At 42.9% G+C, this 22,414-nt stretch overlaps 2 protein-coding genes across 5 annotated transcripts; both read left to right on the forward strand.

The window, feature by feature from the left end:
• The first annotated feature begins 1,338 nt into the window (after nt 1-1,338).
• On the forward strand, nt 1,339-10,963 carry atp6ap1la (ATPase H+ transporting accessory protein 1 like a). 4 transcript variants are annotated; one of them, XM_040115762.1, is made up of 8 exons: nt 1,339-1,448; nt 4,855-4,877; nt 6,162-6,247; nt 6,650-6,730; nt 7,995-8,149; nt 8,300-8,350; nt 9,502-9,739; nt 10,662-10,963. In XM_040115762.1, exons 3-8 carry the CDS (start codon nt 6,170-6,172, stop codon nt 10,917-10,919), a joined length of 861 nt encoding a protein of 286 aa, XP_039971696.1. In that variant the 5' UTR covers nt 1,339-1,448; nt 4,855-4,877; nt 6,162-6,169; the 3' UTR covers nt 10,920-10,963. The 4 variants fall into 4 exon arrangements, with proteins under 4 accessions (XP_039971696.1, XP_039971695.1, XP_039971697.1 ...); XM_040115761.1 differs by lacking the exon at nt 1,339-1,448 and adding an exon at nt 1,474-1,722; XM_040115763.1 differs by lacking the exon at nt 1,339-1,448 and adding an exon at nt 2,632-2,750.
• A 939-nt stretch (nt 10,964-11,902) lies between these two features.
• Nucleotides 11,903-20,592, forward strand: pde12 (phosphodiesterase 12). The gene is made up of 8 exons (XM_040116434.1): nt 11,903-12,676; nt 13,745-14,172; nt 14,980-15,085; nt 16,106-16,250; nt 16,756-16,834; nt 16,972-17,094; nt 17,372-17,577; nt 19,616-20,592. Exons 1-8 carry the CDS (start codon nt 12,105-12,107, stop codon nt 19,733-19,735), a joined length of 1,779 nt encoding a protein of 592 aa, XP_039972368.1. The 5' UTR covers nt 11,903-12,104; the 3' UTR covers nt 19,736-20,592.
• Nucleotides 20,593-22,414: the final 1,822 nt, after the last annotated feature.

The following is a 22,414-nucleotide window of genomic DNA, read 5'->3' on the forward strand; positions in this document are numbered from 1 at the left end:
TTAAAGACGGTGGGCTGATTAAAGTAGATTAGGAGGGGGAGAGGGGGGGACAGAGTGTGTGCTGGCATCACACTCCGGTCACCGCAGCGATGGCTTCACCGTGGCAACACTGCTGCATCCTCCTCCTCTCTCTCATCCTCCTCCATCTGCAGCCGTCCACCTGCCTCGACCGACGACCTGCTCTCAGGTACTGTAGGTGGAGGGGACAGAGAAGCGGAGGCAGAGATGTCAAGTAGTTATACCCTGATGATTGGTGTTCGCGTTGTTCTCGACCTCTCCTGACTCTTTAATCCTTGACTCTTGACACATTCAGCTCAAAGATTACTGATGTGCTTCCGCTGACCAGGCCCTGTGTGGAGTTTCATTTACGGTGCCCGTCATTTGCTGTGTTAAGTGATTTGGTTATTCGGTCACTCAGGGGCAGTGGAAAAAGCTGAAAACCCAACTCGAGCTGGAGCGATAAGTCGATTAATCGATTAGTTGATAGAAAAGAAAAAAAAAATTGGAAGCATTGGGATAATCGAGTAATTGTTTGACTCATTTTTCAAGCAAAAAAACCTCCAAAATCTGCTTGTTCTGTCTGCTCAGGGCACAGCGCATGCACCAATAAGCCAAAACTAGGAGCTAAATGAGGGTAAAAAGCTCTGCAGAGCTGCTGTGGACTTGTCACTGCCAAGAGCTAGAGGGGGATTGAATTGGACTTACTCAGATGGACACAAACCAGTATTCCCAGTCGTGCCCATTATAGAGGATTCTGCCCCCTCAGGATTTCTGTCCACTGCCAGCGTTCATGATCTTTCCCTGGGTAGGGAGACCGAACATAAAGGGTGTGGAGGTGTGGTGGACGGACGTGTCGCACACCTGATGTTGTTATGTCCGTCTCTATCAACCATGACCGCAGTCTTTTTCCTAACCTGAAAAAGTTATCATGTGCAGATTCCGCTGATAGCGATGGGAGCCATAATAAAACCAACGAGGCCGTGAAACGTAATCTGAGGTTTTGCAGAATCGTTCGGGGGGGCAACTTTCTTGCCCCTGACGGTGGCGTCGACACAAGCAAAGCTCCAACCACACGATCATTTTTTTTTTTGCTCTGCGTTAACAGACGACTGGGTGCGGCGTGTCAGTTTTTTTTTTTTTTTTTTAGTGTGCAGCTGTTTATGGCAAAAGAGTGTGAAGCTGCAAAAATCTCCTCTTGGCTGAGAGCCACCCCATCCTTCATGACCCGTGTGTGTGTGTGTGTGTGTGTGTGTGCGTGTGCGGGCGCGCACTCGTGATTGTATGATTATATAATCAGCGCAATCCCACCATCCACAGTCCTGTGCTCTGACCCAGTACACAAGAGGAGCTAAACCTTTTTTTATTTATTTTTTTTAGGGCTGCAGGGCGGATTTGGCAACTCTGCACTCGTTGTCCTCAACAATCTGGATTTATAAATCATTCTGCAGGTGCTGAGAAACATGTGAAACCCGTTTTATCCCACATTCGCTGAGAGGCATCTCACCCCGATGGGCAGAAAAGTCCCTCCACGGGTGTGGAGCGTGCACCGGGCTCACACAGATTAGATTGTCCGTGGTTGTACATTTTGCATTTCATCGGGCTAAATTGCTTCTACTTTACTGACCAGAGTAGAAACGACAGTTTTGTGTGGATATCGGGCAAAGATGCTCGACTCTACTTCAGACTTTTCTCTGTTGAAGAACAGTGTCAAACATAACGCAGGTAAAAATGAAAGCAATCTTCTAATGACAGGCCCCGAAAACCGATCTGGACACTTCACACTACCTGCCTGTGTGCACAGTCGCATTCGTCCAGGTTTTGGTTTTTTTTTTCAGCGCGTCGACAGGCGCCCTGCTGCGTTTCGCGGCCTGCCGCCGCCGCCGCCTGTAGACCGGCGGGGCGGCGGAGAGGGCGACCGGCGCGGTAGACACTCGGGGAGAAACAGCTCCATGGCGCTGCCAGAGGTTAAAAAGTCCACCAGGGACCTGTTGAGCGAAGCCGGACAGATGGCACGCCTTACACCGCCCCGAACCCTCGAGGCCGGATGGACATGGAAAGGGCAATTCGGACTCTTTAGGGCTAAAACGCCCTAAAGAGTGAAAAACCCCGCTGGGTTCTGTTCGTCCCCAAAAAGCTTTCTCACTGTGCGGCCTTACAGGTCGAAACGCAGCCACTGCATATCCGGCCGAAATTGAGTTGGAACCTGTATCTGACTTTTAATTTTCAGTAACTATAAAATGAACCGAGAAATCAGGGGGGGGGGAAATGCAGTAACCGTACTTTGTCTGTGTAGTTAACGCAGTCTGGCCGAATTACCGTTACTTCCATTACGACACCTACTGCACTCTCCGCCCTGGAAGGAAGCTAAGCTACACAGCTAAGGTTAAAGGACCACATCAAGCGCAAGCTAGCCTGTGAGATAGCTTCGGCTAGCCCTAGCGTAAACTAAAGCTAAGCTTACTTACTTGATTTTCCTGTTCTTGTTATCTGCAAATGAAAAACACCCATTTTGATGAACTGACATTTCAGTAGCTGTCGTCTCAGTTTTTCCACTCTAACGAATTTCATGTAATTTGGTGGTTAAGCTCCCTCTAGATCACATACTTCAGTGTAGGAAATTTGAATTCGGTGTATTGTGTTGTTTTCAGTATCAATACCAGTAGTGCTTTGATAGATGGAGGCTTAGCTGAACACAGAAACGACCGATTCCTTCAAGCTACGGACAGTGGATAATAATAATGAAACTGGAGGTAATTTACACCAGAGGTCAGAGCGAACACAGTTTGTTGGTGGACACTCCGGTTTCCCTGAGCGCTACATGAAGGTTCTCCAAAGCAGCAATCTGCCTTTTTAGGTGTTGTGTATTTTCCAGGGCAAAGACCTTCCTGGGGTAAAATAACCAGCCTAAAAAGACATAAAATGAGACAATTACAACCTGAAAACTTTAAAACTCGTTTTTCTCAGCTTCCCATTTTCTGTACTAACTGCTGTCTGCCCTTTTGTAGGACTGTGCCAGTGGAAGGGTCCAACGCAAACGCACGCTTCTCTGCCAAAGTTAAAACAGTTTTGAATATGTCTGAGGTTTTTTTTTTTCTTCTCTTTTCTGAGCTCTTCTCACTGGTTCTAAGTGGCTCGGGTGTAAAAAAAGGTGGCGTCACGTTCCTCCATGCACCAGTTCCGACTTATTTGTGGCCTCTGCGGCTTTCGACCACACCTGTTGGCCTTCCTCGGCAGATGGAGTCGCTCAGTTGCCATGGACATGGTTTAGGCGTTAACAGGATGGGATAACAGGTGGTTGCGTTTGGAGGGCCAACCTTGTTCGAAGACGGTGCCCGGTGATGTGAATGCTCTCCTCTCTCTGCCTTTCCATTGACTGGGTCGATGATCTTTAAACCCTCTTTGGGGCAGCAAGATCCAGATTGAATTTTCAAGAATTTAATCAAAATGTTCCCTAAAAACTGATGGTTTCTTGTGTAGTCATTAATAGTGGATGTTGTAGAGAGTTTTCAGGGACCTTTAACTACAGACAATTCTCCGGGATGTGCCGAAGCTCTGTCCTCGTCGTCGCCTCGCTCGACCCGTTAAACCCCTGAATGTGCTGCGTGTTTTCATGAAAAGCGATCAGAGCCGCTGTGTGGTCTTAGGCTGATTCTAACATTAAATCTGCGTCCATTCTCGTTTCTCCTGCACAAGACTCTTATTTGATTCTCTCTGTAATCTGGGGCCAGAGTGGGTCCTCTCAGCAATAGTACATCTCTGTGCCAGACCGGCCAATCCGTCTGTTACCTTTAACACTAATCCACAAGGTGAACGGCTGGGTCACTGGACTACCCAGTCGCATTCTGTTTACTCGAAACCTCACATAACCACATCCTGTATTTCTAACCCTCATCATTTATATTGGTTTATGTTAATTTAACATGTGGTCATTATGTCACATATTATTTTCTTTATCACTTTCTGTTGCTTTTCTGTCCTTTGCTTGTAATTACAAATAGTTCTTAGATGTCCAGATATGCATTAGTTATTCATTTGGCTTCAATGAGACACTATTCTGTTTTATCTAATAAGCAGAAGGTAATTTATTGTTATAATTGGACATTTCTCTTTTGTTTTAGTTTCTCAACTGTTTAAACTGAAGTTGATTTTTTTTTATTGAAAATGTTATCCTAAACAAAACCATAACTGTCATTATGGTTTTGTTACAAGAACTATTTATTTAATGACCGGCCTTTAATCTGAATTAGACATCTCTTTTGCTGCAGTAAGTGAATGTGAATGTTAGCATATCAAAAGACTGTTGTTTATGTTTTCACATAAAAATTAGCCTATTTGACTTAGTCCACATAGTATTTCTTGCCTCATACCCAAATGTTAATATTAAGGAGTCAGATTTCGATTTTGATTGTGCAATTGTAAATTTGACTTTTAAAAAAAGTATTTTTTTAGACAAATTTAACTGATGAAACAAAACTAACCACTGAACTATTGAAAAAACAGTACAAATGTGAAATGAATAGAAGGTGGAAGTGAGAAAAAAAGCTAAAAAAAAAAATGTGGTTGCAGATATGTAAACAATATCTCAAAGACACAGCACCTCCGATGAAGATTCATGTTTGAGCGGAAGACAACGTAACATTTGTGAGATATCTGATTAGAACAAGATATGATCCCGTATTTCATTAGTCATTGTCTGAAAATAGTGAAAAAAAACCTCAAAGAAACACGGGAAAATAAATAAGATAATCAAATAAATGAAAACAGACGACACTGACAAGAGGGCAAAAGAGATGATGATGAACATTATTCTTATATCAGTTATTTATTCATTCTCCTGTCACTTCTATTTCACAGTGCTGCTGTCTCTCCAGTCAGTGGTAAGTACTATCTATCTGTCTATCTATCTATCTATGATGAAGGAGGGACGGAAGGAAGGAAGGAAATAAAATGAGGAGAAAGGAAAGATAATGAGTTAGGGAAGCAAAGGTGAAGATAGGAAAAAGGAGAAGGTCTGGATCGAAAACGGGAGAAAGAAAGGGACAGGAGGAGGTAAGATAGATAAGTAGGAGGAAGATAGGAAAAAGGAGGAGGTAAAGAGGATAACCAGGAGAAAGGGAGGGAAAGGTGGAGGTTGGCAAGGACAGTAGTAGGAAGGGAAGGCAAGTATGAGGTAGGAAAGAAAGGGAGGAGATAGGAATAAGGAGGAGGTAAAGAGGATAACCAGGAGAAAGGGAGGGAATGGTGGAGGTCTGGAAGAAAAGGAGAAAGAAAAAGCACAGGAGGAGAATAAGAAGGATGTAAGGAAGGAAATGAGAAAGGGAAGGAAATGAGAAGGTGGGGAAGTAAGGCGGAGGTGGACTAGGAAATAGGGAGGTAGCGAAGGAAAGTATGAGGTAGGAAAGACAAGGAGGACATAGGGAAGGAATGGAGGAGGTAGGAAAAGGGAGAAAGTCTGGATGAAAAAGGGGGAGAAAATAGGACAGGAGGAGGGAAGAAAGAAAAAGACGGAGGAAGAGAAGTTACAGGAGGGGGTAAGGAGGGAAAGGAGGAGGTAGGAGAGTATGTGTGTACAACAACAGTAACCGAAAAGAGCCTCAAAACCAAATCAGCAGCAAGTGTAACACACAATATTGTTTCACTCCTGTGATTAACTATGAATTAGCTCACGCGCCAACTGAACTAAATTTACAATGTAGAAATAAGACACAGTACGCGTCGGCAGATAGAGCAGCCATGCCTCTGGAAAGTAGAGGAGGTATGGCGTCAGGCGCGTACCTCCGACAGGTGTAGCCCCGAATGCCTCGATAAAAACGACTGGATGTTACTCATCGGCTGGCCTCTGATGTGTGGTGATGTGCAATTGAGCCACTGGTGGGGAAGCGTGAGCTGAACAGATACAACATTTATCAAGTCTGTTGGTCTGAGTCACAGACAAACTGAAGGGTCTAGAGTGGGGCCCCTCAAAACGACACGTTATTAAGGATTTCCAAAATGCCAGTTTATAGGAACTACGGAAAAAAAAAAAAAAATCTTTGTTTCAGTCTGGTGACAGCTCATGTTTGGCCTTAAACTCCAAAAGGTTTTGAAGCTTTGACGGTTACCTGTGAATGATTTATTTCATCAAGCGAGAGAATTCCTTCTGTTACTCACTGCCTCTGCAGACGAAGGGATGGCAGAGAGTGATGGAGGGATGTGGACGGGGGACAGTCTGGTACCCGCAGACCAACCGTTCAGACCGTTGCTGCAGGTAAACTAGGTCTTCTATTCAATTAGAAGTGTTGTCACAGATTTTATTTTTCTTTTTTTCTTAGAAGGGAACACTGGTGCATTCAAAATTTTACCCGAGTATAAGTAAGTTAGTGTCAGCAGTGATTGTGAAACAGAGTAGTTTAGTTTCACTGCTGGTAGATCAGGGGGTGGGTTTTTATATCGGTCGAGAAAAGAAAAGAATGAAGGGGAGGAAGAAAAGAAAGACGGAGTGAAGGATAAAAGGAAAGACACAAAAGAACGGAAGACGGAATGAAGTAAAACTAGTAAAATAAAAACACACGCTATGTGTAATTTGACGGAAAACCAGAAATGCCTCTGTGTGAATTGATCACATTTACGTATGAAATGGCAAAGTTTCCCCCTTTCTCTCCGTCTCCAGGCCCCTCTCCGGTCTCCAGATGTGTCACGGAGGAGGTTACTTCAGATGCCCGGAGCTGCAGTACCCTTCCCTCCCCTCAAGGTGGCGTAGCCTCCAGACGGTCAACCAGCTACTGTAACACATTTAAGAGAGTGACACCTGAGGGAAGGAAAAAAAAAACATGTTTCACATCACACATGAATTACAAGGCTTATTATTAAAAATCAGTAATCACTAATTATTTCACAAATGATAACCTCAGTTTGGTTCTGGTAATTACACACTAGGTGTATTATTACTCTTTTAAAGGAGCTGGGCTAGCAGTTTACCCCTGCCTTCAGTCTTTGTGCTAAGCTAGGCTAAACGTACCCTGGACCTCTCTCTGTACTGGACGCACGGATCTTAAACTTAAATCCTTCTTCTCATCTGACTCTGGACAAAACAAAGAACAGAAGGATTTCCATGAAATCTCACAGTTTGTGTTTTATTGTGAAAGATCCCCCCTCCTGCTCAGGGAGCTGGACACGTTGCTGTTTGTGGAAACATTTGAAAGAGTCGTAGTCTATAGCTATAGTTTACATCACAACATTATTATAGTCTATATGTACATATAACATACACAAAGTTGCTCACAAAGACACACTTTGTATTTTCAGATTTGAGACTGTGATATTGCAGCTTTTATTTTGTGGATCCCGGCAGCCACAACAATAATATCTGTACTGGAAGAAGTAGTCGGATCCTCTACTTTAGTAAATATTAGCAAACACCACACTGTGAAAATACTCCACCACAAGTTAAAGTCCCGCATTCGAAAACTGACCTAAGTAAAAAATATTTGAGTATTGTCAGCTAAATTTACTTAAAGTATCAAAGGTAAAAGTACTCACTGTGCAGAAATATGATCCCTGTCAGTGTTTATTTACTATTTTATAATATGTTTGTGGATTAACATCATTTAGACTACTTTTTACTGTTGGGTAGCGAATCCACGGGGGCTTTAAACAGTTAATTTAGTTTAGGAAGTAGGAGAATTTCCTGAGCCTGTAAAGGAACACTGAATACTTCAGTATTGTCAGAAAAAACAAACAAAAAACAATTTCAAAAATCACCAAAGTTGGAGATACATGGGTTCTGCTGGACAGGAACGGTATGAAAATCTTGTAATCTTCAAAGTAACTAGTAACTACAGCTGTTAGACAAATGTAGTGGAGTAAAAAGTACAATATTTGCCTATGAGGTGTAGTGGAGTAGAAGCATAAAGCGGCAAAAATTGGAATTACTCAAGTAAAGTTCAAGTACCTCAAATTTGAACAGCACGTGAGTAAATGTACTTAGTTACATTCCACCGCTGTGCCGCCACCAGGTGCTGTCCAATGGGGAGCCGTGCCTCCTGTTCCAGGCCAGGAAGCTGTCTCTCCGCTATGAGAAGCAGAAGCAGCTGGACCTAACGGAGCGGGCGTTTTCTCCCCGAAAACCCGTCGACACCAGCCAGTCCGTCTGCCGCCAGGACCAGGCTACGTATGTGCACCTGTCTCTCTGAATGACCCGTCTGTCTGTCTGTCTGTCTGTCTGACTTACGCAGACCACAAGGTGACATCAAGACAAAAGCTAAAGTGCTTCGTCACCTAAGTTTGACCGTCTGCCTGTCTGTGTGTCTGTCTTCCGAAGGCTGGTCATGAGGTTTGGGGATGTGGAGGATTTGAGAGGCCTGTCCATGAGGTTAGTGGTACCACCCGTCTGCCAAACATGCACTGAACTATAACTTGTAAATATCAATGTTAAATCGGGCCAGATTGTGTGATCAAGAGGGCGGCCAGCCGGATGAGACAGATCCATCTGGAAATTTGCTTTACGCATTTGCATTAAAAAGGTGCCCTGTGGAGTTTTCCTGTCGGCAAAAGTCATGTTTATATTCAGAATTACTCACCATAAGGCGTGTTGAGTTTCCTCGAGGTCCAACGAGCACCCAGAATGCACCTCCTTCTTCATAAAACCCTTTCAAACACGATTTTTGTGAGTATTTTAGTCTTCCTCAAAGTCCATTTCGTCCAAGTCCAGCTGCTCTTAAAGACCAAATTTCTGCCCGTCACACTGTCTCCACGCTCAGCTACACTTTTTGTCTGCTGAGACTGTGACTGTGTCTGCATGACACCAGCATTTGCTCCACTGTCTCTCTGCCATGACACTGATCACGATTAACCGTTTGGTGTTTTCCTATAATGATCAGTGTGCTGTTGAGGGGGTTGTGTCCACTTCTAAGTTTACTTAATACTTATTCTTTCCCGTTTGCTCCCCTTCTTCCTGCCATACCCACTTTATTATGGATTGAGTGTCGATGTCATCCCTTTGTTGCATTTTCCCAATACCGTGGCCACACTTGATTTATTATCCTCCACATTACGCTTGTCCCCTCTGATTTTGAAAGTCTAATATTATTTTCGGCGAGCCCCTTTTTCCATCACCTCGTTTGGCGGTTTGTCTGCTTTTTCATTTCCAGGGATACCTGAATGTGCCGGGACCCACGTGAATGTGGCCCTTTCCCCTTGATCGACTTACTCTTGAATCGGTGAACTAGAGCTCATAAAGCAGATCCTGATGTTTACTGCCTGTGCCTGTCTTAATGCTCGTGAGTGGTGAGGCAGACTCTGAATATTTTGAAACCTGCATTGATTTACATCCATGTTTTGCTACTAGGGGTCAAAAACTCCACAAGGTACCTTTAAGTCCACAGCCATGCTAAATGAAACGGCTGGACATGTGAAAAATGAAGAGTCAGCGTTTCTATTCTTAGCTCCTTGTGCCACATCAGTGGGGAATAAATGTAAAGTTTGGACTGATGGTCTCCTCTCGACCCCCCCCCCCGGTGCCAGACTGCAGCTGTCCAACACTTTCTACGAGTCTTCGGGTCAGTGGTGGTTCTCGGTGGACAGCGTCTCCCTGCTCTACAACGCGTCTGAAGAGGCCGTGTTCAATGCCAGTGAGGTGTACGCTCCGGCCTCCTCCTCCTACCACTGCCTCCATGTCAGCAACCTGCAGCGCCACAGCGCCCTGCTGCTGCCCGGCACCGACCACGCCCGCCGCTGGACCGTCAGCTTCACTGACTTCCAGGTTCCTGTCCGTTACCCAGCTGACACACTGACTGACTCATTTTTTTCTTTCAAAGTCACATGTAATTTCTAGGCGCTGCGGCTCAATCAAAGATGCCCGGATAAACTATCATCATCAGTTTTTCCAGATCGACCACTCACTAAATTCTTCCGCCTTTCCAAACCAAAAACACAGTTTGTCTCAATACACTATAGCCTCAGTCTTTTAACAGTAATATCGTGTATGTAGCCATCGAGTGCATATTTAAGGCCCTTTGTAGGGCTCTCATTTTAAAACGAGTCAACCAGAGGCAGAGCGTTCAACCCTTTCATGGCGCTGATGTTGATTTAACCTGGGAAAATCAATCTATGTTCACCAGTCACAACTGAGGAGCTGCTTTCGTCCGCTTTGTTTCAAAAATGACCAAATATTTCAACCCTGCTGAATTGTCTCTGCTTTTGAAACGTGACTCTCCCGTGAGCCGCCTGAAATACTGCCGCTCCTTTGTTTTTAATGCCACATAGACCAGAGCCTCCAGCCCGTGTCCAGATTTGGTCTGATATCATCCTGCACTCGTTATTGGTCCGATTTGATGTGCCGCTGTTTGATTCATTTCATTTCTTGATGTTTGCAGGGGCTTTTTCACTTCATTTGAAATGTCGGGCAGACCATTGGTCATTGCTTGGATAGCTCTGGATTTTTTTCCTGAATTAAAGTGATTATTTACAGAAAAGTCATGACTCAGAAACATCAATATTTACCATGGCCTTCAAAAAACCAAACTATTCCCCTCTTGGATTTGAACTTTTATGTTTTTCCTTTGCACTCCAGAGAGGATTTTTCTCACCATATACTTGTAAACGGATGAATGACTTTGAACTGTCACACTTCAGATTTGATCTTCTTAATCATTTTCTAAACGTCTCCCCTCCCGCCTCCTCAGATTCAGGCGTTCAACATCAGCTCCGGTAAGTTTTCTCCCGCGAGCGACTGCGCCACCTTCCTGACGCCGGCCATCCTGATGGGCCTCATCACTTCCCTCATCCTGCTGCTGGTCCTGGCCTACGCCCTGCACATGGTCGTCCACCTGAGACACATCGATCACGACGACGAACACAAGGCCGACGTCTACTTCCCCAAAAACCCCGAACAGCCTGAACACTGCTACGTGGAAAACGCCGCGGAGAAAAATATTCTGTAGGAAGATAATTAGAGACTGTTAACACATACACTTTGCAAAGAGACACGGATGGTTTGATGCTGATGACCGACACCAAACCCCTGGTGTGAAGGTATTTTCAGCACAGGATTTCATTTTTTAAACATATATTTATAGTGTTATTTGCCTATTAGTGAATTTCTGTATTTGTCTTTATAACAAATTTAATAAAAATATAAATAAAAAATGTATCCTTTGTTTTGTTCTGTCTCCCTCTATATTTTTAGTGTTTTGTAATTTTCTTATCAGTAAAAATAATCTACTTATAATTTTATTTCTTTAGCATAATTTTTTTTTTTATATTGATGGGTGGAAAGTAACTAAGTACATTTACTTCAGTACAGTTTCGAGGGACTTGTACTTTACTTGAATATCCATCTTATGCTACTTCTACGTCAATGCGTCTCAGCAGGAAATACTGTGCTTCTTAGTCCACTACGCTTTTTTTAACAGCTTTATACATCTGTATTTACAATCTAATAACATTATATATATAACAATAAAATATCAGTCAAAAAGAGTATTTGCTGAAGAGGTACTTTTAGTACTTTAAATACATTTTGCTGACAATACTTACATACTTTTACTCAAGCAGAATTTTGAATGCAGGGCTTGTACTTGTACTAAACTTTGATTTATGGAATATTCTGCAAAGAAGTTCAGGATAAAATGCTTTCTGTTTTATTTTCTTAGAATAGCAAACTGGCTTGAGGGGATAGGATCATTTTTATTTTATGTATTTATTTTAATAATAATAGTATTTATTATTATTTATTAATTTGCCTATCTATCATTATTATCATCATTATTATATAATATAATATAATATAATATATAATATAATAATATTATAAAATATAATATAATATATATAATATAGGCTTGGCGTGACAGTCCCCACTCCATACCAGTTGGTGGCGGTAATGCCACTAACTGGTTCAGTTTTACGGCGGTTGGGAAAATTCGTTGTTTGCCATCCGCCACAAAACTTCGGGAAGAGGAAGCAGTAGAAGAAGAAGAACTGCACAAGAATACTCATGCTAATGTCGGGGAAGTGCTGACAGCTAATGCACAACCTTTTGTAAATATAAAATACTACACGTTGTTTAAAGTAAAGGTTTTATTTTCCAACCTTCTGTGTTACCAGACCGCCGGAGGTTCAACTTCATGTTGAACCGCCTCTCCGCTGCGCTCACGCTGCTACACTGCCGCCTGCCCTTCTCCTCACCGAGGACTCCGATCCGAGCCTGCTGCCGTCTCCTCGGCAGGATGGAGCTCGCCGTGGTGAGGTGCCTCCCCGGGGAGCCCAAACTCACCATCTCCTTCTCCCTGGAAGGCAGCCACAAGCACATGCTTCGGGACCAGGACGAGCCGCTGGGTAAGGTCCTGGCCCGGATCTCCAACAGCATCGCCATGGGTCAAGGAAAGGCGAAGAAGTCGAAGAAGAACAGGGTGCAGCAGCCGTGTGAGGCCCCGGAGCCCGCCGCGGTGAAGCTGTACTACGACGGGGACGAGGTGCCGGACACGGTGCTGAACTCGGAGGCGTGGCGGGACGGAGCCGTGCTGCAGGTGGGGGTGGTTAAATTCTCGGTGCAGAGGAACGCTCCCACCTTCACCACCGCCGAGCTACCGGCGTCCCTGCTGGCCGGGTTCCCCGCCTGCCCCAAGCTGGAGCTGGAGTTTGGGAACCTCCAAGACTGCGAGTTCACTTGGTACAAAGAGAAAGCCCCAAACACAAGGTAAAAGTAGGTGTTACTGACTGTGTGTACGACGCAGAGTCAGTTTCTTTCACTGCAATCCAGTATAAAAGCTCTGCACTAAATCCTGCCTGTGAGAAGCTTACATTTGTTTCAGAGCCTGCCCCATCATGTCAGTGTCATCTCAGTAGTGGTGGACGAAGGGGAAAGGTAAAGGGAAAATGATCCAGTCACTGTCGGGAATGGGTTTTGAACATCCTAGTGAAAGCCTCCAAGCTGTTTGAAACCCACTTTGAGATTTGACATGTCTAAGTATAGTGGTTAACCGCTGAATTGGAAACTGTTACTCTGAATCTACCTCCAGCGTTGTGCGCTCAAGATAATACGAACACAAGATTTAAAAAGAAAAGGTTAACATTTTTCAGGACATCAGTTAGTTTCGTTCTCCAGCCAAAGCAGATCCACTGAGCCACTTAACTGACAACACCCGTGTGGCCGTGCAGAACCTGTGAAATATAAGAATGCATCATATTTTATAGGTTGAACATATGTTTTGTATGTTAAATCAAAATAACTAGTAACTATAGCTGTTACATAAATGTGGTGGAGTAAAAGGTACAATGTTTTCCTGTGTAAAGTAGCGGAGTAGAACTATAAGATACCATAAATTGGAAATAATCAAGTAAAGTACAGGCAGTTCATAACCGTACTTAAGTACAGTACTTGAGGAAATGTGCCACTGATGTAAGTAAATGCAAACAAAACAATATGTTTTATTATTCACTCCAACTTGATCATAGGCAATAATTTATTGTAGAAAGTCTCCGCAGAGTGGGGCTGCATAAAGAAAATTAAAAAACAGCATGGCACATAGCACTTACAACGTTCTCCAGGTCATCAGGGGTTATAAGTTCCTTATTTTGCACATTTTTTTTTTTACATTGAGAAAGCAGGACTGTACAACTACCGACAATACCAAGGTTGTTGGGAATCACACTGATTTTGGGCCAAGTACAACAACCTTAGCTTTAATCTAATTTAGTTGAAGACATGATGGGACATCCAGCACTTCTGTCCTTATTTTTCTCTTTCTTGCCCATCCTGACCCAGCCCCGAAGCTGCTGGGGAGGTTCCAGGTCAGGATCCAGGTTGGACCCAGGTTGGATGCGGGAGAGTCCACGTCCCGTCCAACCAGGACATCGGCTGCAGGCTCAAACTCCGCTGCACACCCAAGGATGGAAGTCGCAGCGGCCAGGCCAAGGAGCTGGTCTCTGTGGGAGCCGTGGAGGCCGGACCAGGCGTGTGCACGTTTGACAACCGACACATGTACACCGTCAAAGAGACTGAGTGGCCGGCCATGAGGGTGGTGTCCTACAACATCCTCGCTGATGTCTACGCCCAGACAGAACTGTCCAAGACGGTGCTTTACCCGTACTGCGCCCCCTACGCCCTGCAGCTGGACTATCGACAGAACCTGATCAAGAAGGAGCTGGCCGGATACAACGCTGACATTATCTGTCTGCAGGAGGTTGACAAAAGTAATCAATACTGAAACAACCAGTTTATTGATAGAAAATCAGTTAACTCTGTTAAGTCATTTATCAAACACAAATGCTAAACAAATTCTGGTTCACGGTCCATTCTGATCAGTGGTTTGATCCTCAAGTGTCCTTGAGCGAAACCAAACTCCAAATTACTCCTGATGCATGAACGTAAAGTAATGTAAAGTAGGCAATAGGTAAAAGGCCAAAAAAAAAAAGTCATAGACAAAACAGTATATCAATTAATTGAAAAAAAAAAAGTTGGATCGGTTAATCAATCAGGAAGATCACGGATAATGTTGGATGCCTTGTTTTCAAGGTTGATACATCTCTGTCACTCACTACAGCTTTAAAACTGACCACTCAGTTGAATCAGCTCATCTCTGACACTGTGTCGGCTAAAAGCCTGAATGTTATAAGCTTCATAAAGATGCGATTTATCAGCCTGTTATTCCGACTCAGACGCCTTTTGGTTCCACTTCATTATTCAGCCCGACACTGAGTTCATTTCAGCTGATTGCTGCTCGGGAGGGTTCGTCATTTGACGACATCATTTTTCACTTAATTTTGGCTGCAATCTGTGTGATATGAGAAAACTGCTGTAGTGAGCTTTGTGGTGGATATTTCCTTTTAGTAGATAAATGATCTTGTTTTTATGCCCCTTCATTTCACTGAATTGTTATTGCAACCAAACTCAAAAATCATTAGCAGATGAAGACCCACACTAAAAAAGTTAGTTTCCATCTTTTCTGTTAAGTACCATCTTATGATGGATATGTGACTCTCCTCTCTGACCCTCCTCAGGGGTGTTTGTGGACAGTCTGACTCCAGCTCTGGATGCCTTCGGCCTGGACGGAGTTTTCAGGATCAAAAATAAACAGCACGAAGGAATGGCCACTTTCTACCGCAGGTCAGCTCCGCTGGATGTCTGAATCTAAGATAGATGTCCTTTTTGTTTGTTTTTGTATTTATTTATTTTTAAGTATAGCCTGATGCAGCCACAGTGGGGAGATTTGGAGGTGCTCCTGCTCGGGGCAGTCAGGATTTGATTGGGTCTTTACTCTTAGAGCACAGGGATGACGTTCTTCTACAAGTCTGAATTCATGTCATGTGCGGGGCTGTGTATGTTTTACAATATTTGATACCTGTTGATACATCTTTGGGGGACACGGCAATATCGTGAGACGATATAAATTTTTCAACCCTCTGGGATTTTGTGATACACTTTATACTGTGGTAACTATAGCTTTAACATTCCTGGGTGTATCAGTCCATTGTGATCAATGTTGCAGTAATCAGGACTGATAAATGAAAATATTTAATTTGTCTATGCTTATACCTTGAATTGTCAGAAATTTAATTCGCCTGATGTCTGTTTATTTAATGCTTACAACAGTTTGTCTATTGCTTCTGCAAATAATTAACATAAGAAATTTTTCAGAGACAAAAAAAAAAAAAAAAAAAAAAAAAATATATATATATATATATATATATATATATATATATATATATATAATGCAGCAATAAATATAACTCTCAGCTGTAACTCTAGTGGGCAGGTTGCACAAATGTTACAACTGCACGGGCTGTAATTTTCTTTGCCTGTAGGTGGCGACATCGTGTCTACATCTGCAGGTGTAAAATGCTGCTGTCACATTCAAATGAATGGCACATTTGGAACAACAGACTGGGCCGCGCTGTCCTTCCTGTATTTAGGCTCAGTTCACTGATGATATTTAGATCTTTATTTTGATCGGGAAGCTTTGGGGAAAGTATATTTCCCTTATGGTTGGATTTGTTATCATTGTTACTGTTAGTCGTTTATTTTTGCATATTCCGGCTCCCAGGTCATTGCCCGGTGTTGAAGTTTTAAACCTGAATCCCGGGTTAAGTCGGGTAATTTAAAAATGACGTCATGCTGTGTTCGTAGGTCAAAGTTCCGGCTGCTGAGCCGTCATGACATCGTGCTGAGCGAGGCGCTGACCTCTGACCCCATCCATTCTGAGCTGCTGGAGAAGGTTTCTGCTAACGGCGCCCTGAAGGACAACATACTGCAGAGATCCACCTCGCTGCAGGTACCGCAGTTCCCCTGAGAATAATTTGTAACAGGACTCAGGGCTGTTTCATTTTTGTCCTGTAGTTTTGTGCCTCAAACTACCTGTGACTATCTTGAATATTTACTTCCCAGACACCCAAATATCAGGGTCCTTAAAACTACAAATCAAATATACTTCACATCATTGTGCTGACGGATTATGTATCTCAAGCAAGTTTTGAGTCCGTCCAAATAGAATTTCATACGCACTGAAATTAATCGAAACAGATGACTGCCTACAAGATAAAACAGGATATTTAAACATGTGATCAGAGTCATAGATACAATTGAAGATGCTGTTGCCATGTCCTCTGTAATGTGTCTTGGAATTTGGGGGTTTAATTTACATGAAAATTGATTATGGGGATTTCTCTAAGCTAATTCAAAAATTGAATTTTGATTGATGTATGAAAATAATTGTTGCCCCCCCCTTGTTGTTAACCCTCAGCTTTTGTCAGCTTCACAAATCCCTAACTTTTCTGCAGGCGAGTGTGCTCGAGGACCTGAATAAACCAGGCAGGAAGGTCTGTGTGGCCAACACTCACCTGTACTGGCACCCGAAAGGTAAAACAACTCATTCCTCTGTATGATCACACCTTAGTCACTGTTATGAGAAAGCAGAGTGATGATCCGTACCTTTTAATTTACAGAAGAACACAAAAAACTTCTAAAAACTGGAATAATTTTCTTTTTTTTTGAAGGAGGGAACATTCGCTTGGTCCAGATGGGCGTGGCTCTGCGGCACCTGAGTCATGTGATCAGCGAGGTCGCACCTGGAGCCCCTCTGGTGTTTTGTGGTGACTTCAACTCCTCCCCTAACTCAGGTAACTCCACACCTAAAGGCATGGACAGAGTAGTACCAGTCTTTGAATATCGACTATATCTTTCATTAATGTCAGTTGAAGCCCTCAACAACCACATCTGGAAAAACAAGTTTGTTGTTTTGAGCTGTGATGGGCTGAGGCAACTCCTAAGTTCACCTTTGTTCAACTTCCACCTGTGGACTTACACGTTCGGCCAATAAAAAAAAACAGTATTGCCATGACGCATCTTATTACTCTAGCCGTGCAAGCCCTCTTTGTTTCTCTCCGCCTTCCTCAGGTGTGTTCCAGCTGGTCAGTGAGGCCGTGGTTCCGCAGCAGCACGCGGACTGGAGCAGCTCGGGCCCGGAGGAGTCCTGCAGTATGGAGCTGCGCTCTGCCTTCCCCCCGCTGCTGAGCGCCTGCAGCCAGCCGGCCTACACCAACTATGTGGGAGGATTTCACGGCTGCCTGGACTACATCTTCGTACAGCCGGAAAGCATGCAGGTACTGATATTGATACCAGACGGGTGTCTATCCAAACGTGTGGCAAATTTTGACCAAATTTCAAGAAAACCAGCAAACGAGAACGTAAATGAATGTGTGTTCCCATCCACTGCCGTTATGTCAATATTAGGAGTTAGGTCACGAAGATAAACAGTTCGTGGCACTAATTCTCTAATTGGGTCCCATTAAAGATGGATAGATGGATGGATGAATGAATGCAAAAAAAATGATTATTGACTAATTCATACACGAAACGATACACGTTGTTTTGTAATGAATCAGAGGAAAGTTACAGTCTCCTCATCGGTCCACACATAACTGATGTTTTCCTCCTAATTTTTGCTTCACATGCTTCATTTATGTCATGATTTACTGGTTAAGTCTGTTTTCCATTGCACTTTGCAGCATTTCAAGCTTCAATTGATACGTGAGCTTTTCCACCTCAGCCAAGCGTAAAAACTATTTTGGAAGGTTTTTTTTTTTATTTCCCCTGAATTCTTGGCTTTTCTACTCAGGTTTTCTTATGTGCAAATTGAAAATGTGCATACAAACAGGAGGATGGAAACACACCCACTGATACTGATAATACTACAACTCCTGCAGCTGCTACCACTACAATACCACTTCAGCTACTTGTACTACTACTACTACTACTATAGGATTACAGCTGGTACTGCAACTGCTGCTGTTAGTGGTACTGCTACTGTAATCACTACCACTGCTAACTGCTACTGCGGTGCCACTACTACAGCTATTGTAGATTTATGTGCCAGTCCAGTCTAAATTGCTGTGTATGCCATTCCCCTGGGGGGTATGTACCTTAAATGGTTAGAATAACGTGCAGTACTATACTCCTGATTTTTCATAATTTAAAAAAAAACAAAAAAAACAAAAATTTTTATTGACTTAAATTTGGCTCTGAAAGACAGACCACATCGGTAAATAATTTCCAGATTACAGGATTTGGAAGTTTGACGTCTGTGGCGTTGCGTAAGAATCGTTTTGTGACCCACTACAGACCATCGGAGCCAACGACCGTAGGATACCATTGACCTTTAAAAATACACCCTCCCACTCATTGGACGCCTCGGCCTTGGTAGCTCTACTTTAGGTTAAAGTTACTTTATTGTCTCCCATGGGAGAAAATTGTCTTGGATTAAGGGAACTGCTGAATCAAACAGAGATTACAAACATGACAGTAAAAACACATTAAATACACATTAGATAGGCACACGTTTGCAGACATTACCCTGACAGTAACACACCTCTCACTTTACACACATATTTAGGTGTGTATTGGTCTGTACTGGACTCAGTGTTCACACAAGCTTGACAAATTACACGTTGTTTGAAAGCTCTAAGTCTCCTGATTCTGTCTGTGCAGTAGCGTTTTAGATTCCCCATATCACTGCCACAGCTGTTGACACAGAACTGGTTCAGACTTGTTGCTAAGGCTCCAAAGTATTTGTCGCACAAAAGGTCCCACTTCAGGCCTCATATTGCCTTTTTTTATGCAAAAACAACCAAACCTTACATTTCCACCCTGTTTGTGCCTCTTTAACTTTAGTTCAGTGTCTCTTAAACTAATTCAGATTTTTTGGTTGTAAAATTTAAGGATTTTCCTTTTAAAACTAGAGCAGGATTAAGACTAATCAAAAGAACAGTAACTTTTTTATTTTGAGCACATTATTTTCGGGCTTGTGCACAAAAATGGGGCTGTCTGGTAACAGGTTAAAGATACTTTATGGTGTCCGAAGAAGTTTAGTTTTAGAAATGGCTGGCAAGTGGAACATAAATCTACAATAGCAGTGACAGATCACTCTGACTGCACCCTGTACCAGACGTTACAATTTATTTTTGATGAGCAGTTTTCTTTTTTTCTATTAATACAGTGAAATGTCAACAGAGGTTGATAAGTTTAAAATGGAGTAATGTTGTTTTTGTATGATTAATCAGCTCGACAGGAAGCTAACATGCTGTGTGTGTGTGTGTGTGTGTGTGTGTGTGTGTGTGTGTGTGTGTGTGTGTGCGCGCGCAGGTGGAGCAGGTGATTCCTCTGCCCAGCCACCAGGAGGTCACCACCTATGAGGCTCTGCCCAGCGTGGCTCACCCCTCTGACCACATCGCCCTCGTCTGTGACCTGCGCTGGAGCCCCTGACCTGTGACCCCCCAACCACCTGGACAAAAGACGCAGGACAACTCTTGCAAATACATTCTGCCTTTGGATTTCTTTATACCGGGATGAAGTCTGAGCATGGGAATGTGTTCCTGCAGGTTAACTGTAGACCAGTGAAAGTCAACAGAAACATGGACGACATAGTACGACTATAATGTTGTGATTAAGTACATGTCGTATAATTTACAGTCCTTAATATACAAAAATAATATTTCATCACTGATATTCAGTGTTGGGTTTTGTTACTTTAAACACAGTAATGAATTGCACATTGATTTTTATTTTACCTAGTAGCGACTACTTTGGCTGGTACATACCGCCCCCGACAGGAAACTAAGTCACGCTGGTTTGATAACTATGCTCATTTCATCAGCAGAAGTAGGCTCCTGCTGGTTCTTCCTCGCCCTGTGAAGCAGCTGTTATGACACATTTTAGACCACATGGAAACTTATTGGCTTCAGTACCCAATGAAATGGTTAATAAATAAATATTAACATTTTAATATAAGTATTTATTATTATTATTGTTGTTATTATGGTCAAACAAGATGCAGAGTGGTTCTTTGACATTTTTAATAAAGTTTGAGTCTACAGAAACGTCCATGCACGAGTCAGATTGTTGGCGCTCTCTTTTCGGTTCTGATACTTTCACCTTCATATAAAAGGCAGCAAAAGAGATGGGAAAGTTCTCCCCGGGTATGGTAACTGTCAAGTAACGTGCTATAATTTCTGGTCAACGTCTTTCTTTAGGTCAGTTTAAAAATACCTGTCTCCAGAATGGGTTTCGACAATCCGGTGGATTAGGGAAGAAAAACAGAGATGTAATGTTAGAAATTACTAAAATAAAAATGCACTTGGTAAATCAAAATTGTGCCTTTTTAAGTCATAATTATGAGAAATTGAGTCAAACATTTTGACCATAACCGATTATAAATCAAATGTCTGACATACAGTGAACGTAACATGTTTCGATTTTTATCCATTGCAAAACACCATCAGAGAAGATGATGATCGGTCCAAATTCATTTTGCAGCAGGACAACAAGCCCAAACACAGAGCCAGAGTCATAAAGAACCACCTTCAGAGACGAGAAGAACAAGGAGCCCTGAAGCAGATGGTCTGGCCCCCACAGAGCCCTGATCTCAGCATCATGGAGTCAGTCTGGGATCACATGAAGAGACGGGAGACACTGAGACAGACTAAATCCACAGAAGAACTTTGGCATGTTCCCCAAGATGTTTGGAAGAACGTACCTGCTAAGTACCATGAACAACTGTGCAAGTGAACTGAAGAGAACTGGGGCTGTTTTAAAGGCAAAGGTTGGTCACAGCAAATATTGATTTGATTTGGGCTTTTTTCTATTTACTGCAATTTATATGAAGTTAATTGATATATAAATAATTTTCATTGCGTTATTTCTGAAACAATCCTCACTTTGCTGACAGTGATGATGTGATTCATTTCATTTAGCATGTAAATGCAGTGAATGGACGCACAAACTTCCACCTTCCATCGCCATGCTGTTTTTCTCTGATTGGTCAGAAGTGGCGGAGGGGGCGGGACCAGGGTGTTTGGAACGTACCATTGTGTCTCATGTTGGGGACGAAGAGAAAGTTTACGTGACAGATGTGGCAGCCTCGACGTTTTGGTCTATTTTCCGTAAACATCAAATAATAAAACATAAACTACATTCGTTTTTGTTTTTTTTTAACATATTGTGACATTTCCGTTTTTCAATTAAGGCTCCGATGGATTTTCAGCATTCCCGAGTCGGTGACAGCAGTGAGAGGACGACCGGAAACCGGGTGATTCGGAATTCAGAATAAAAGCATGAACAACACGTTTTTCAGAGAGGTTGGTTCCACATCCATGTTCAACTAAAAGTATAAGAACAGAATTAATAAAGGTTGGATGTCACATAAAAGTTTAAATAAAACAATGTTTATATCTTAAAATATTGCGCAGAGATGAACAAAATAAATTGACCAGAGCAAAAGAATTGGTCACACATCAAACACACCCCACCTCCATCCACAGCAAGACAGTAGAACTGGTCAAGAATTTCAAATATCTTGGGACTAATTATAAACAATAAACTCAGTTTTGATTCAAACATAACTGTTATCCATAAAAGATCCCTGCACGGACTCAGATCAATTTCTGTCGCTCCCCCACGTCCGGCTGTTGCTTTATCAACCCATCCTGCCGCACTGTTCCCCCTGCTCTTTTACCATGTTAACATATCCAACAAAGTCTAACACTTGCATCACACATACTGCCTCCAAAATCATCAGCCTCCCGACACCCTTTCTCTCGGACATGAATGACAGAGCCATCACACGCGTAACACTCATAACAGCAAATGGCACCACTCACCCCTCCAATCCACACTTCTCATGACTGCTCTCTGGTCGCAGAAACAGAGCTTTAAAATGGCGAAGAGCTCGCTTTAGCAGTATTGCTGCTTCTGCCACAGCAGCCCTTTAAACAGACCTCCTTGCTGACCCTCTTGTTTGGACCTTAACATATCTGACTGTGCGTGCATACATCTGGGCCTAAGTGTGAATGTGACCAAGTGTATGTTTTTTATGTGTTGTCTATATCTGTGTGTTTCTGTGTCGAATATGTAGTCAAGTCCAGTCAAATTTTATTTATATAGCCC

Source organism: Xiphias gladius, chromosome 21, assembly GCF_016859285.1.
Source record: "Xiphias gladius isolate SHS-SW01 ecotype Sanya breed wild chromosome 21, ASM1685928v1, whole genome shotgun sequence".
NCBI lineage: Eukaryota > Metazoa > Chordata > Actinopteri > Istiophoriformes > Xiphiidae > Xiphias > Xiphias gladius.